A 17,389-nucleotide genomic window follows, 5' to 3' on the forward strand; every position below is an offset into this window, starting at 1 on the left:
AAAATCGGAATAGGGTTCAAATGGTTCAAATGGCTCTGAGCACTATGGGACTCAACTGCTGAGGTCATTAGTCCCCTAGAACTTAGAACTAGTTAAACCTAACTAACCTAAGGACATCACAAACATCCATGCCCGAGGCAGGATTCGAACCTGCGACCGTAGCGGTCTTGCGGTTCCAGACTGCAGCGCTTTTAACCGCACGGCCACTTCGGCCGGCTTCGGAATAGGGGGTATGCACTTGGTTCGAGGTAATATGAAAAGTATCAGTTAACAAGTCACGGATTTCTTAAGATCCGGGTTGCACGTTACGTATCGATTTGTCAAATGAGAAACTCACAGTACCTCTACACTCTTGGACGCCATGAGAAACAAGTGGGAACGGAGTAAGCCGTTGTCAGACACACAACCAACGAAGGACAAGATGTCACACATACCAAGGCACAAACAGCGTTGACGCGGTAAACTCCCGATCACTTTCCACGCTGTGGCGGAGCGGACATGTAAACAATGACTTGCTCGCTCGGCGCATATGGCGAACTGTAAGCCATCTGGACACACTGATCAACACAGTTGCACGGATGACTCTAGCACACGCCCCCCCCTCCCCGTCCGATCCAAATTCTCAACTTATCCACACTTCACTGATGTAGAGCCCCCTGCCCATTATCCTCATTACTCGCGGAATTTCACCGATTCCCATAAGTCTTTCAGCTTGGTGTGCATTTGCATTGAAGGGATTATTGGCCGTCCTCACCGTAATTATAAAGGGCGAACATTAATAAAACCGACAAATTGCAGGGACGGATTACTGACTGTAAATGGAGGAAAAAAAATCCTATGAATGTAAATGGACGGTACGTGTGAAACGCCAACAAATCATCCCGGAACGCAGTACAGAGGTGCATCGCATCCACCTCACAACAAATGTTAAAGTGGCCTCCATGGGATGCAATGCACTCATTCAGACGTTGCATCATGGATTGCTGCGTTCTTTCACACGTTCCGACCTCTCTCCGAGTAGCGTCACAGGAGTCGAGGACACGCTGTTGAAGGGCTTGCACATTAGTAACCGATTCAGTACACACAACGCTTTTCAGATGTTCCCAGATGTAAAAATCCAGGCGGTTTAAGTCCGGTGATCTAGCAGACCATTTTACGGGGTCACTGCGTCCTATCCAACATCCGGTGACGATGATGTTGAGGTATCGGAGAACTGTAACGCGGAAGTGGGGTGGTGCTGCATCATCCAGAAACCACATAACCAGTCGTATTGCCAATGGCACGTTCTCAAGCAGCCCAGGCAGAATATTCCGTAGGTACTTTCCTCCGTCGAGGCGTTGTGGAATCATAACTGGTCCATGTATGTGGTCGCCAAGAATCCCTGCCCACACATTGATGCTGAGCCGATACTGATGAGCGGCCTCAACCATTCCCAGATTATTGTCTGTAGGCCACAGACGACGACTATGTAGATTAATGATGCCAGTTCTGGTAAGGGTTGCTTCGTCGGTCAAGAGAACTGATCACAGAAATCCCATAATTGTGATGGTCCGGTACCAAAACCATCGACAAAATCCTTCCCGTAGAGGGAAACCCGCTGCTGATAAACCTTGCACTCGCTGCAAGTGATAGAGATAGTAGCGGTTGTCATTCAGGATACACGTTATTGTACATTTGGTTACACGATGTCGGCGGGCCACTTGTCTCTTGCTTGTACTAGGGTTGCTCTCAATATCCTGCATAACCCATTCCTCCAAAGTCTGGTATACGCACAGTCCGCCGCCTCCCTGCACGTTCGTCTGTCTGAAGTGACCTATCATCACACAAATGCCCAAAAAGAGCTTGAAATGTTGTGTGATGTGATTGATGTCTGGGAGGGTAATTGTTTTGTTGTAGCGGTGCTGCCTCTCGACCGCTTCCATCTGCCTGGACCTACACAAACACCATGTCGGTTTGTTGCCGACATGAATATCGTAACATTCTGCCGCTTACAGTACGCCGCGTCTTTCACAAAGACTTCAACACACAAGGAACATAATCCACGTGGTCAGAGGAAGTCATTCTTCAGCGCCATCTACCATTGCAGCGATGCATTTCTGGACTCAGCAACTTATTTCCTCCATTTCCATCCCCGCATTTTCTCGTTTTTATTAATATTCACCCTTTATAGGTGGTTTCTTCTCTTTCCGACGTATATGAAAAACAGATAGTTCGAAAGAACAGACAGGCCGAAAGAAAGGACACCATTTTGATCCTACAGCCACTAGGAGTCTAGACACAAAAGGATTGAAGACATTAGCTGCCAGTGGACTTTGATTTATAAAAATGGTGGAAGTTACAAATTTGTGCCAGACTGGCATTCGAACCTGGGTCTCCTGTTTACTAAACACGTGCACTGACCGCTACTCATCCGGACACAGTGGTCAACACATCTGCGTGGACTCCTCTAGCACGCATTCCGCTACACCCAAACTCTCAAATTATCCACACACTACCGAAAGAAGACACCACTAGTATAATTAAGGCGAGGACGGCCAATGATCCCTCCAGTGCAGATGCACACCAAGCTCGAATTCTTACGGATGTCGGTAAAATGCCGCTAGTAATGAGGGTAAGTGGCAAGGAGCTCTACATCGGTAGTGTATGGATAAGTTGACAATTTTGGTCTACCGAGCGAGGTGGTGCAATGGTTAGCACAGTCGATTAGCATTCGTGAGGACGACTGTTCAGGCCAGTGTCTGGCCAACCACATTTAGGTTCTCCGTGATTTTCCTAAACGGCTCCAGGCAAATTCCGTGATGGTTCCTTTGAAAGAGCATGGCTGATTTCCTTTCCCATCTTTGACAGAAACCGGGCTTGTGCTCCGTCTCTAACGACCAGGACTTCGACGGGACATACCCAATATTACTCCCTTCCTTCATTTTGGTCTGATGCGAGGCATACTTTGACCACTGTCCGAATGGCATAGTGGTCAGTGCATTTGCCTAATAAGCAGACCCGGTTTCGAATCTTGGTCCGGCGTAAATTTTCAAATTTCCCTATTGCCACTGGCAACTAACGTCTCAAATTCCTTTGTGTCTTCAATACGATGATACAGTCGTGTTTTATTGTGTTTTATTTATTTTAAAATCAGCGACCTATTCCTTTTTTCTGCCACGCCTTGAATAATTTATGTAGGTTGTGGATGCGTGAGTGATTGATTTCAAGTGAGTGATGTCCTTAGGTTAGTTAGGTTTAAGTAGTTCTAAGTTCTAGGCGACTGATGGCCTCAGAAGTTAAGTCCCATAGTGCTCAGAGCCATTTGAACCATTTGATTTCTAGTGTACCGGTGTATGTCAGAAAAGTCTCATTTACTCTGAGTCTAATGCTGTCAACCTCACTGTATCCCTTCATAGATATCCAATAAGATAGGGTGATGCAGATTCAGAACTTTCTCTTTTTTTAAAGGCAGTTCGTGGTTAAAATATTTCAGTTACTGATAAATCAGATATATGTACAGTATTTAACAATCATTTTCTGAGTATTGCTCGTGAATCACATAAAAATTTAGTTTCTACGGGGAATCATATAACTTTCTTGGCTAATGCCTTTCCGAGATGGATGTATGAAATACCCTTCTGTGACACAGACAAGGGGGAGATTGAGTCAATAATTAAATCACTGAAGGCTAAGGACTTTCATGGTTATGATGGAGTGCCTAGCAGAATAATAAAGTAATGTGCTGCACATGTTAGCCCTGTATTTAGCCATATTTGTAATTTTTCCTTTACGAATGGTCAGTTTCCTAAACGATTAAAGTACTCAGCAGTAAAGGCGCTTTATAAAAAGGGAGAAAGGGATAATGTCGACAATTGTAGACCTATTTCTATGCCATCAGTGTTTGCTAAAGTTAGTATACAGGCTTTCTATGTAAGGATAATTGATCATTTAATATCACAAGATTTGCTTTCAAATGTACAGTTCGGCTCTGGAAGTCGTTTAACAACTGAAAATGCTATATCCTCTTTTCTCTGTGAGATACTGCATGGGTTAAACAAAAGGTTTCGAACGGTAGGGACATTTTTTGATATAACTAAGGCGTCTTATTGTGTTGATCACAAAGTATTGCTCCAGAAGTTGGACGGGGAGTACATCACAATTGGTTCAGCTTTTATTTCAGCAATAGACAGCAAAAGGTGATTACTCACAATGTTGAGAATGGCTGCAATGTTACGTCTGAGTGGGGTACGGTGAAGTGGGGGTGCCCCAGGGATCAGTCTTGGGGCCAGTCCCATTCCTTATTTATATAAATGATATGCCCTCTAGTATTATGGGTAACTCTAAAATATATATGTTTGCTGATGACACTAGTTTGGTAGTAAAGGACGTTGTGTGCAACATTGGCTCGGTTGTAAATAGTGCAGTTCATGACATCAGTTCATGGCTAGTAGCAAATAAACTAACGCTAAATCACGGTAAGACTCAGTTTTTACAATTGCCAACACACAATTCAACAAAACTTGACGTTTTAATTTCACAGAATGGGCATATTATTAGTGAAATTGAACAGTTAAAATTTCTAGGTTTTCGGATAGATAGTAAACTGTCGTCGAAAGAGCCGGCCGAAGTGGCCGTGCGGTTCTAGGCGCTACAGTCTGGAACCGCGTGACCGCTACGGTCGCAGGTTCGAATCCTGCCTTGGGCATGGATGTGTGTGATGTCCTTAGGTTAGTTAGGTTTGAGTAGTTCTAAGTGTTAGGGGATTGATGACCTTAGAAGTTAAGTCCCATAGTGCTCAGAGCCATTTGAACCATTTGTCGTCGAAAACTCACGTCCAGGACCTTGTTCAAAGACTTAATGCTGCCATTTTCACTATTCTTTCTAAAGTGACTGATCGTTCCACGCGAAAATTAGTCTACTTTGCTTATTTTCATTTGATTATGCCGTATGGTATTATATTTTGAGGTAACTCTTCGCATCCTAAAAGGATAGTTTTGGCTCAGAAACGGGCAGTTCGGGTAATATGTGGTGTAAATTTCCGAACCTCTTGTCGAGCCCTTTACACTAGTCTGGGTATTTTGACATTGGCCTCTCAATGTATATATTCTTTACTGTCGTTTATTGTTAACAACATCAGCTTATTCCCAAGAATTAGCAGCTTTCACTCGGTTAATACTTGGCAGAAATCCAACCTGCATTTGGATCGCACTTCCTTACCTCTTGTGCTGAAAGGTGTGCATTATACTGCTGCATCCATTTTCAATAAGCAGCCACTCGAATTCAAAAATCTTAGCGGTAATCCACGAGCTTTCAAATCGAAACTGAAACGTTTCCTCATGGGTCACTCATTCTATTCTGTCGATGAATTCCTTGAAAAATTAAGCTGATTCTTCTCGTATTGTTGATTGGGTTAACTTAAACTTACGGACTGACTTTTTTCGGGTTCATAAACATTTCATTTTTATCTGTTATTACTTTTTTGTAATTTCATGTACTGACACGTTCCATGACCTTGGAGAATTGCTCCTCAATTTGGTACTATGGAACTTGACGTGTAAATAAATAATAAATAACTGCTAATGGAAAAATGTGTGTAGAAGACCGTCGTGACCTTACGGGCGTTCACAGCACTAGGCTCGATTCCCATGTGGAGATAAAAACATAAGAAATTTCTGTTAATAAGTATGAAATTGGTGATTCACGAGTAATGTCCACAGATGAAGAAATTTAGCACGATTAGCTGAACAAAATTAAATCACCTTATTGATAAATAATCTGTACAGCAAAACTGTATCCTATAGCTGATGTCAAATTGGCTAACGCTTGAAGTAAATACGCTACTGGCCATTAATATTGCTACACCAAGAAGAAATGCAGATGATAAACGCGTATTCATTGGACAAATATATTATACTAGAACTAACATGTGGTTAATTTTTCGTGCATTATCCTGCTGAAATGTAGGGTTTCGCAGGGATGAAATGAAGGTTCGTAACACATCTGAAATGTAACGTCCAAAGTGCCGTCATTGCGAACAAGAGGTGACCGAGACGTTTAACCAATGGCACCCCATACCATCACGCCGGGTGATATGCCAGTATGGCGATAACGAATGCACGCTTCCAATGTGCGTTCACCGCGATGTCGCCAAACACGGATGCGACCATCATGATGCTGTAAACAGAACCTGGATTCATCCGAAAAAATGACGCTTTGCCATTCGTGTACCCAGGTTCGTCATTGAGTACACCATCGCAGCCGCTCCTGTCTGTGATGGAGCGTCAACGCTAACCGCACCCATGGTTTCCGAGCTGATAGTCCATACTGCTGCAAACGTCGTCGAACTGTTTGTGCAGATGGTTCTTGTGCTGCAAACGTCCCCATCTGTTGACTCAGGGATCGAGACGTGGCTGCACGATTCGTTACACCCATGCGGCTAAGATGCCTGTCATCTCGACAGCTAGGGATACAAGGGCGTTGGGATCCAGCATGGCGTTCCGTATTACCCTCCTGAACCCACCGATTCCATATTCTGCTAACAGTCATTGGATCTCGACCAACGTGAGCAGCAATGTCGCGATACGATAAACCGCAATCGCGAAAGGTACAATCTGACCTTTATCAAGGTCGGAAACGTGATGGTACGCATTTCTCCTCCTTACACGAGGCATCACAAAAACATTTCACCAGACAACGCCGATCTACTGCTGTTTGTGTATGAGAAATCGGTTGGAAACGTTCCTCATGTCAGCCCTTTGTAGGTGTGACCACCGGCGCTAACCTTGTGTGAATGCTCTGAAAAACTAATCATTTGCATATCACAGCATCTTCTTCCTGTCAGTTGAGTTTCGCGTCTGTAGCACGTCATCTTCGTGGTGTAGCCATTTTAATGGCCAGTAGTGTATTTTTCGCCGCGATTCCCTTTCAGTGACCGTCCGTCGTGAACACTCGACACACAATTTCGTCCGCGTTGTGACTTACAGAATGACATTTTTCCGCTTTACTTGTATGCGCTATAAATCTCCGATGCGATGCCTCGTTAAACACCCAACACTTCGCCAACATCTTCTCACGTTCGAGTGCTCTGAGCTACAATAAGACAGTCACAAATTATACTGAACACTGTTACGAGTACGCCTGACAGTTGCCACGTCTTGAGGCCATTGCAGAGGAGCCTTTCATGGTTAAATACAACAGTGCAACCAGTAGGCTTCGATAGCGCCTGCATTTATGTTCAAGCATGCATTTCGTTTATCGCCCATAGTCCTGTCGTGGTAACATGTGAATCACAGAGGACGACTGAAATGGCGTAGCACTGGAAATGTAACCCAAAGCTGACGTATGGTTCTTGTGGGCAACAGTGTAAATTGTACACAAATTCGCCATGAAATTCTGGCGGTATATGGATCCAATGCAATGTCGCGTATAGCCGCATTGAAATGGTGTTTACAATTCGGCCGAGCGGCATGGACGTGAATGATACTGATCAGGAAGCGCAGAACTTGTTTCATGCGATTTCCATCTTTTCAGTAAACTAAAAGAACATTTGGAAACAGATTTTCCAATGTGAATATGTTCACATAGGCGTTCTGGTAAGGTTACGCGCCAAGGGACGGTTTTCTATTGTCCAGAAATTGAACGATTGGCAGAACATTCCGAACGTTATTTACAGAGACCTGGTTACATTGTTGAAAAATTAGGCTAATGTTCCTGTGTTACTTTGAAGTGTAGTGCAACGTTCAATAAAACCTTCTTCGGCTGCCATAGTATGTGTAACTTAATTTTTGAGGTCCTCTCGTATAATAAATGGAGAATGAAGATAAAGAAAAATTAATTATCTGTCAATGTTTCGTTTTTACTGCCACCTTACAAGTGCCCTTTCGATTCTACATTGAGTATGCGGAGGACTGTAATATTTCTGGCTTAGTCAGCCATCATATTAGGCTCCAAGAAGCTGTTCCCAGAGCAGTGGAGATGGAAGACGTATATAGATGACGAAATGTGGTGTGAGGTACCTGTGACAGATTTAGATTCGGTACCATTCCCGTGAGAAAGACCGCCTGCGTAATGTTACTGCTCCGTGATTGGCTCCTGTGTTCGGGGCAAGGGCGCCAAAACGTTACAAGTATAGTTATTATTATTCGTTAAACTACTCATTGGAATGACTTCACTTTTTAATATAAATATCAATCAACAGCTGACTATCAGTCAGTCATTTTAGAATTATTAAAAACAATTTAAATCAAAAACAAAAGACTGGCGAAATTACAGACGAAGTACTTCGGAAGCGTTCGGGTCACGCCTTTTCCGGTATGGCGCGCGAAATGTTTCGGGCTGTTCGTCACTCTGGATTAGGCAGTCGAGAAGAACAGACATATTGTCTGTCGTAGGATGTCTTTCCAATTTTTACTTAAGTTCCTGTTTGTCACTCTGGATTAGGCAGTCGAGATGTACAGACATGTTGTCTGTGGCAGGATGTGTTTGCCAGTATTCAGTTAAAAAAGATTCACTCCGGTAGTCATGAGGCACAGACACGTGCCACAAATACTGTAAAGATACATTTTCGTAAACATTGGGTTTTATCATGTACTTTGCTGTATCAGAAGGTGTTGTATTAAGATCATATAGTCTCCTCGTGTGGCTATATTAAAATATGCGAGTGGCATCCCAAAGAAGTGATATATTATTTCAGAATAGAACCTCGCTAAAAGTCAGTTTCAGCCTGATAATACAGAACCTACGACCTGCGTGCTGTTTTCTGCGCTGGGGACATCAGCTTGAAGGCAGCAGGTTAGTGAACTATAACAGAACCTTCGTATTCCACACAGTGCAGTGCAAACAACTAGGCGCCTCACGCGTACTGCATGCACAGAACAAATGTGCTCAGTGACACGTCATCTGCAGTAATGCACAGGAGGTAAAGGAGGATGATCGTTATCAACACCAACAATCAATTCATTCTTCCTTTCTTGCCGTAGGACCTGGCCCCTATTCTGGCATCAGTTTCCCATAGTTCGCTAGGATAGCGGAGCGTACCAAGTGGTGGAGAATAGTACAAACCGTTCCATGCCATAAGAAGGTTAGCAAGTAAGCTTGCTTTGGAACTGTTTATCATACACTCATCAACCAGAGCTATACGACCACTGACATGCTCTCGATATAAGCCCATCCAGGCGATAGCAGCGTCAACTGCCGAAGAATGACTGCCAGTCAGAGACACGCACAGCGCACCTAGGATCAGTGAGTGTACTGTCCGTGTGCAGAATGGGGAAGGAGCGCTATTTATCTGAGTTTGACCGGGGCCAGATTGTGATGGCTTGGAGGTTCGGCTCGAGCATTTCAGAAACTGCGCGACTTGTCGGGTGTCTGAGGAGTGCCGCGGTTAGTGTCTGCAATACGTTGCAAAACCAATGTGAAACCGCGTCCAGAAGTCGTGCGGTTGGGCGGCTACCCTACATGTCGGACGTCGTAGGCTGGGCAGACTGGTAAAACTGGACGGGCGGCGAATTGTGGCTGAACTAGCATCGGACTTTAATGCTGGGCGTCTGAACGCACAATGCATTCGGCACTTCTAACTATGGGCTTCCGCTGCCGACTAGCTATGCATGTGCAATTTTAACACCACGGCATCGACAACTACTATTGGAATGGGCAAGTGACCGTCGGCACTGGACGTTGATGCAGTGGCAGAGCGTTGCATGGTTTGATGAATACCGACACCTATGTCATCATGTCGATGGGAGGGAGTGTACCAGTCGTCTTACAGCTCGTTGACACCCCTATTGTGGGGCGGAGACAAGCTGGCGGCGGTTACATTATGCTCTGGAGAACATTCACGTGGGTATCTCTGGGTCCAGTGGAGCTCATGCAAGGAACCATGACGGCCAAGGAGTATCTTACACTGGTTGCAGACCACGAATACCCTTTCATGACGATCCTGTTTCCAGAGGGCAGTGGCATTTTTCAGCAAGATAATGCGCCATGTCACAAGGCCAGAAGTGTGATGGAGTGGTTCGAGGAACACAGTGGCGAGTTGAATTGATGTTCTGCCCACTCAGTCCGCCAGATCTGAACCCGATCAAACACATCTGGGATGTGATTGAACGTGGCGTCAGAATTCATCGCCCCTTTCCCCGGATTTTATGAGAATGAGGTGGCTTGCGTGTGCAGATGTAGTGCCAACTCCCTCCAGCGGCCTACCAAGATATCAGTGCTTCCATGCTACAATGCACTGCCGCTGTTACCAGTGCGACAGGTGCCCATATCCCAGGTGGTCACAATGTTCTGGCTGATTAGTGTATATATACAAAGTTTGTGCCATTCATAGATGTCGCTGTTGTGTGCAGTGAGGTGACATCATTAGCAACGGGCGTGCCGCAGTGGATACACCAGATTCCGTGAGATCACCGAAGTCAAGCACTTTCAGGTGTGGTGACTACTTGTATGGGTGACCGGCTGACACTCCACTCCTTTTCACATTCGTCAGACATAAGCAAAAACACCCTATTAGTGCGTTAGCATCACTAGAATAAATTACTGGGGTTAGAAGTTGACCCTTATTCTACGACAGAGCACATCGGTGTTTACCTGTACAAAATTAGTTTAGTTTCTGTATTTTTTTTTTCAATAAAGCGCACTGGTTTACATAGAATGTGACATGACAATCTCAGGACAGTTGCCAAGGTAAGGCATTACGTCCTGGTTAGCAGAAATAATCTTGAACACAACAATATAAAATTTAAATAGAAGGTTCTCTACAAGATTTTTCTTACATCTAGACAGTGAAGCACTCTCTGAGTTGTCAAATATTTTGTCAAATCATCCGATTCTGATTCTAAGTTCGGTACTATTTAGGATGGCAATCAAGTCTACGGAGGATGGTTAATTTTTGTGACAAGGTATGCAAAAGATTACTCGATGTTTCTTATGTTCACAGAGGACGCAAGCTGGCGATCCAACAGTTGCCTCTGACAGCGGCATTTACCTTTACCTGCGACGTGCTGTCAGCTGCATGGCTGCTCTTGCCCTCTGAAAATCCTATCAAAAGCTAATCAAAATCTTTACTGATTTTGTGAGCTGAAATTGCCCTATGTTTCTCGTTAGGCAATGAAACATGCACTCATCCCTAGTCTGGAAAATATGGCTATATGCACGTGCATAGACGGAGCAGCGTGTATACTTCAACGTCCTCTCAGTTCTCGCAAGAACACGTAACTACGTGGCTGCTTCGTTTATCCGCTATCAGAGCTCAACGACACTTCAGCTAATTTCTCGCTGAATATCAGCCAAAGTGAACGCAGTGTTCACACAAAATTCCTCTTTTGGCCTCACACAGAGCGTGATGAACCTTGTTCCACACCTGATACTGGTTCAGAGGAGAGTTCCCCAAGTTTTCGGTGTTCTGTCTTTCGTAGCAAATTGTCCCCCACCTGTGTCCTTTCATGCTTCGCGTCACAGCCTTTTTCAGACCGATGGGAGCGTTCCTTTCATCTCGTGGAAACTACCTCCGCCAATCTCAAAGGGCCTATCTTTAAACCGAGTCATAATATCTCCACGTCTACTCCGTCCGAGTTTTTCAGCCTATCGGTCATTTTGTGCCCTCTCCTGATGCCTAAAAGTTACACGTGTACTTCACGAGAGCACCACAGACCTTTCACATGATGAGTAACTACGTCTCTCTTTTAACTGCGTCTCTAACTTGTTTGTATCCATCTGGAAATCCCCCAACACAATTTTCTGAAGAATTTCTCCGCGCAGGCAGCGCTGTGCCGCTACCTGCTCCCCTCGATGTATCGCCTGGAGTGTTCGTTGTCTCTCTCACTGTGGGTCACCGACCCCTGTTAGAAGCCTTTCATTGCATGCGGGCCATGACAGTGCAACTTGAGTCTGTTCCAAGCTAAAGCGTTTCTTCCAGCAGCTTTTTTCACATTTTGCTCATTGACATGCAGGGTTTGGGTTTGGTGTGTTAATACTGTCGAATCCAGTGTCATCCATTTGCTTTACATTACATTTCGATAGGCAAATCTGCTTACTATCGCCGAAGTATGTCAGGTGACATATCCATCTACTTATTACGATGTATAAAATCTTATGTAAGGTGCGAAATTAGCATTCACCCAAGATGTCACCTTACAACCGTCTGGGTACGCCGCATGGTGTTGACAATTTTCCCTAGGAAGGTTGTCGACCTCCAGTCCCTGGTCACCGGTCTTTGCGCCAACTTCCTGGATGGAGTTCCACACCTTTCTGCAATCTCTCACGCAGTGAGGGCATGTGACACTGTAGATGGTGATCCATCCATCGAATGGGGTTGTTAAGCTCATCGAGCTCATTGGTGCCATTTGTGAGGAGTAGGCTATGTCCTGGCACCGGATTTAACCCTCACTCTTCGCTCTCTTATCATCATACAATACATACATCATACCGAATTACATACATACCCATTACAGTTACAAGCGCTTAACTGTTGTTCCTAAACAACCCACAACGCTCACTCTTCATGGGGAAAGGTACCTACGGGAGCAAAGGATAGAAAACACCTGCCCGCTGGGATACCCCAGTCTTTCATGCCGTGCTATTAGAAACTTGTCATGAAATTTACAGAAATTTGCAGATGATCGGACTACAAAGATTTCAGTCAATGCTCACATTTTTTACAGCAGTTTCGACAGCTTTGTCATTTCCGATAGCCTATATTAATTCTTGGTGTTTCACTATGTTTTGATGATATCAAATATGAACATGCTCGCTAGAAACAAGATACAACGACTGTGGCAGCATCTATTAAAAGAGCATAATGTCAAGTTTCGTGCCATATACAGTTCAGTAATCATGCAGTACTGGTCGAAGAAACTTCGTGCGTTAGTAGTGGAGTGCTGTTTTCGCTACGACGAATATGTCTTGCGTTTGCAAGTGGCTTTCGTAGGCATTTCAAGATTCATCCCCGATATCCAGTTCCTGTTCGTGGAAAAATTTTGAACTCGGTAAGAAACTTATGTGCAGTCAATCCTCCCTCGCCGGCCGGTGTGGCCGAGCGGTTCTAGGCGCTACAGTCTGGAACCGCGTGATCGCTACGGTCGCAGGTTCGAATCCTACCTCGGGCATGGGTGTGTATGATGTCCTTAGGTTAGTTAGGTTTAAGTAGTCCCATAGTGCTTAGAGCCATTTGAACCAATCCTCCCTCAGAAAACCGCCTGAACTCCATGCCAGGCTTTTACCGGTGGGGTTATTTGAAGGTGAGGGTGTACTCCCACCGGCCGAGCAGCTTAAAACAGTTAAAAGACCGAATTCATGATGAAATCTGCAGGATTCCTCCAGCAGTTACGAATGATGTTTTTAAAAACAGGATGAAATCCTCACGTATTGTGTAAACGCGCATAGTCGTCATTTCCCTGAGGCAGTATTTCGTAAGTAAACTTGAATAAATGTTGTAGCTTCTGTGAATTATTTAACTTCGTTTCGAATTTAGTTTGTGTCTTATTCAAATTTGAAATCGTCAAAACATTGTGAAGCAGCATCTCCACAACATTGCTACTAGCGGACATATTTATTTCGGACTCTTTGTGCATCCTACTTGTCATAAAAGAAAGCAGTAGACCTGTGTCGTACCCATCGTAATTTACATTATTGCTGTTTCCATGCCCTTCCTGGATCATGGTGGAATCAATCTAAACCCAGTTTGTGACAAAATTCCATTTACAGGCAACTAAGTACTTCTCTTATGTATTGCTACCTCTTGGGCACCAATACACATTTGAAATTTGAGACTCAGTTGAAGTATGGCTTTATAAAACGTTTCGCAGATTAGGCAAATGACACTGTAGTGAAGTTTCCCCTCTGAATATAGATGTTCGTGCTTTGTAAGTTTTATTCGCGTATGCCCTTTAATTTAGGTGTGAGCTGCGTAGGGATAGAGAGGACGTTGTTTAAATGCTGCCGTTAGTACACAATGCAAATGAACTGCGCCAGTTTAAATGTTTGTGATTCACCGTGGCGAGTAAGTGCTCTGTTGTGGTGCAGTGACCGCAACAGTTTATTGTTTCTCTGCTCGTTACTGGCACAGAAGTGGCGCAACCCAAAACGTTCTCCTACCGCCTTCTCTGCGGTATCGCCTTTAAACCTCTTGTCTTGCAGGCCTGCGGCTCAAGGCTCTTTTGTTCTGCTAGCCGACGTTTTTAACTTGCAGCCCCTTAATATTTTCTAAAGCCGATCCGAGTAAGCACATGGTAGAAAGCAGCGCTGCCCTAAAACGAGTGGATTCGATAAAAATGAAGAAAAACGGCGGCTTACTGCCAGGATGCAGACGTAGATGGTGACTGTGGGCGCATTGATGGTAAGAGCTAAGGTTCGACTCCAGTTGTAATCCGCCAGAAGTCCACACACTGCTGCGGAGAGAAAGATGCATTCTGGCAACAATCGCCTAGGCTGTGTCTAAGCCATATCCACCTGATATTGTTTCTTCCAGAGGCAATGGTTCAGCAAATTATACAGGACAGTTGAGCTTTGAGACGTACGAAAGAGATATTCGCAGAAATGAAGTTGTGAAAACAGGTCATGAGTCACGTGTGAGTAGCTAAGTGGTCTTGGTGGAACGTAACTAAAAAAAAAAAAAGAAGGTTCGTGTGAGTAGTCGCTTTCTATGCTAGTGTGTATAGAGCTAGATTAGCGATCTCACCGAGACACTCAGCGTGTAAATTACTTTAGAGTTCATTTCGTCTGTCAATTGTGAAACCATCAAATATTTCGGAAATGGCGAGTGAAATCTGGTTGGTAGGTACTCAGAGAGCGCACAGGATAAGACTGCGATTTTGGATGGGGCCGTAAACAGTTACTGTGAGTTTTGCAATCAAACATACAACTTTATTTTTCTAAGAACCACTTACTTACACACTGCTTTAAAAGATCACAATTAGACAATACTGGTGAAGGCCTAGTTAATGATAACTTGAGATTCTTTCTGGGCTGAAGGCCCAAAACCGCACCTAAAACAAGAACAGCTGAAGGCCTGGCTTAGAAATCAAAAGCAACTAACAATGGAAGGTAATTTTTTTTTAAAAACATGCAATTGAAAACAATTAGCTGCTGAAAGCCTACATTACACGTCTGAAGGACAACTATAATCAAAACACATTAATGAACGATTTTTTCTAACGAAGAAATTTCTTTTTAAACTTACAACAGAATGGCCGAAAGCCTAATTAAAGAAATATTAACTTACTGCAAGGCTGAAGGCCACAAACAAATCTGAAACAATGGATGAAGGCCTGAACAACAAGTCAGACAAACAATTTAAAACCCATTCCTTCTTATAAAAAATTTTCCTTTAAAAAATACACATGGCTGAAGGGCTTCTTAAAAGAGGTTCACGTAAATCCTCGGCTCAAGACCACACATAACACATCGAACAACTAACGGCTTAGAGCCTGGATTACAAACAATTTCAGATAGAACAAATTTTAAGGAAAAAATACTTTTTTTTAAAAAGCAAGCAACAGTCAATTTAATTATTAATCACAATATAGGTTCAAAATGGTTCAAATGGCTCTGAGCGCTATGGGACTTAACTGCTGTGGTCATAAGTCCCGTAGAACTTAGAACTACTTAAACCTAACTAACCTAAGGACATGACACACATCCATGCCCGAGGCAGGATTCGAACCTGCGACCGTAGCGGTCGCGCGGTTCCAGACTGTAGCGCCTAGAACCGCTCGACCACTCCGGGTGGCACAATATAGGAAGACGGCTGCAAGATTTCGCCGACTCCAACACATCATACACTGCTGCTAACCCGAACGGCCCAGGGAGCAACAACCTGCAAATGAACGAAGAGATGTCACAGTAGTTGAGGTTTCATAACAACTTCAGCGTCCAGGTTCGGTGGGCAATGAACTTTGTCGCTCTCGCAGCCAGCGCCTCACGATCCGACAGCGTGTGCATGCCGCCAGTGGTCCCGGACTGGCGCTCGCGCCGTGGAGACTTCCTCGCTGCTCTGTCCCAACCGATTGACCATCACACACACCACCACCATCCAGAAATACTAGCGGTCACACCAAAGATAGTACAACAGTACTAGTATCGATAAGCGCTGCTGCTGCCACTCAAGGAGGCAAGCCAGCAACTTCGTTACGCCACTAAGTAAGCAAGAAACAAGACTCCACTCGATGTGACAAAATGCCAAAGAACAAACGGCATGAACGTGAGCCGCACACGGCTCAGCGAGTGATACGAAAGTTGTCAGCGATGGTGTGGCACTGCTCCGTTTTTGCGGTTTCGTCAGTTGGGAATCACCGTTGTGATGCTCTGCAGTATTCAGCGATGGATGTACGCAAGGAGCTGACATGGTCGAACCCTGTGCATTCATATTGAAAGAACAAATACAAAGTCACTGCATCTGTGGAATACGTAGCAATAAGTGCATATTTTCCAAAGAGTTGTGCAACAGGTTGGCACTTGTCAAGATTTTTATCGATAACGAAAAAAAGAGGAACGCGATCATGCTATCAAACTAACACATTCTTTGCTGATGCGTGGTGAAACCCTCTGGGACATAAAGAGTCTTATAATAGTTTCTCTATCAACAGAGCTGGTATGGAAAGATGGCGTCAAAAAATGGTTCAAATGGCTCTGTAAGCACTATGGGACTTAACTTCTGAGGTCATCAGTCCCCTATAACTTAGAACTACTTAAACCTAACCAACCTAAGGACATCACACACATCCATGCCCGAGGCAGGATTCCAACCTGCGACGGTAGCGGTCGCGCGGTTCCAGACTGAAGCGCCTAGAACCGCTCGGCCACCCCGGCCGGCCACGATGGCGTCACTTCGAGGGAAATGTAACTGTTGGTTTAACATCTGTGAGTAACGAATGTGAGTCCCCAAAGTATAAGGGTCACAAACGTGACGTTGGCAATAAGCCTTTGCGAAAGACAAAGGATTCATTCAACGATTACCATCCGATAGATTACCTCGCTGGGTTATATCTCGAGCAACAATATCACAGTCATCGTGACCTTGCTGGAAAAATGTTCATCCTTGGAGACATGACAGAAAGTGAAGGCCCTCTTCGATAATTCTTGTTTCATAAGAAATTACTGAAGGGGGTGGCACTTGCTTTTCGTTAAGTTACTGCAATCAACTAACAATAGATTTTTATACCTGCAGATGCGAGCAGTTTTGTTCCCACTTTGTTGGAAGGTTATTAATGCTAATGTTTTAGCTCCACCAGAGGCTATTGGAAGCAACTTAAATGCCTTTAAATGCAATAAAGTTTTCGTTAAAAAAGTAGGATCAGCGCCCTCAGGAGCAAAGCCTATGTGTTCGGGTCCCTGTCTGCATACCGCTTTCATCTGCCAAGGAGTTCCAAACGTTGAATTACCTTCTTGCCTGAGGGTGTAAAGGTTCACAAAAAGT

General features: G+C 44.4%; 1 protein-coding gene across 1 annotated transcript in view; it reads left to right on the plus strand.

The window, feature by feature from the left end:
* Window positions 1-17,049, plus strand: part of LOC126413150 (uncharacterized) — a 46,031-nt gene extending 28,982 nt beyond the window's left edge. The window contains exons 2-3 of the mRNA XM_050083044.1: window positions 16,461-16,564; window positions 16,906-17,049. Of these exons, the coding sequence (XP_049939001.1) occupies window positions 16,461-16,564; window positions 16,906-17,049 (248 nt within the window). The remainder of the gene's footprint in view (window positions 1-16,460; window positions 16,565-16,905) is intronic.
* Window positions 17,050-17,389: the final 340 nt, after the last annotated feature.

Source organism: Schistocerca serialis, chromosome 7, assembly GCF_023864345.2.
Source record: "Schistocerca serialis cubense isolate TAMUIC-IGC-003099 chromosome 7, iqSchSeri2.2, whole genome shotgun sequence".
NCBI lineage: Eukaryota > Metazoa > Arthropoda > Insecta > Orthoptera > Acrididae > Schistocerca > Schistocerca serialis.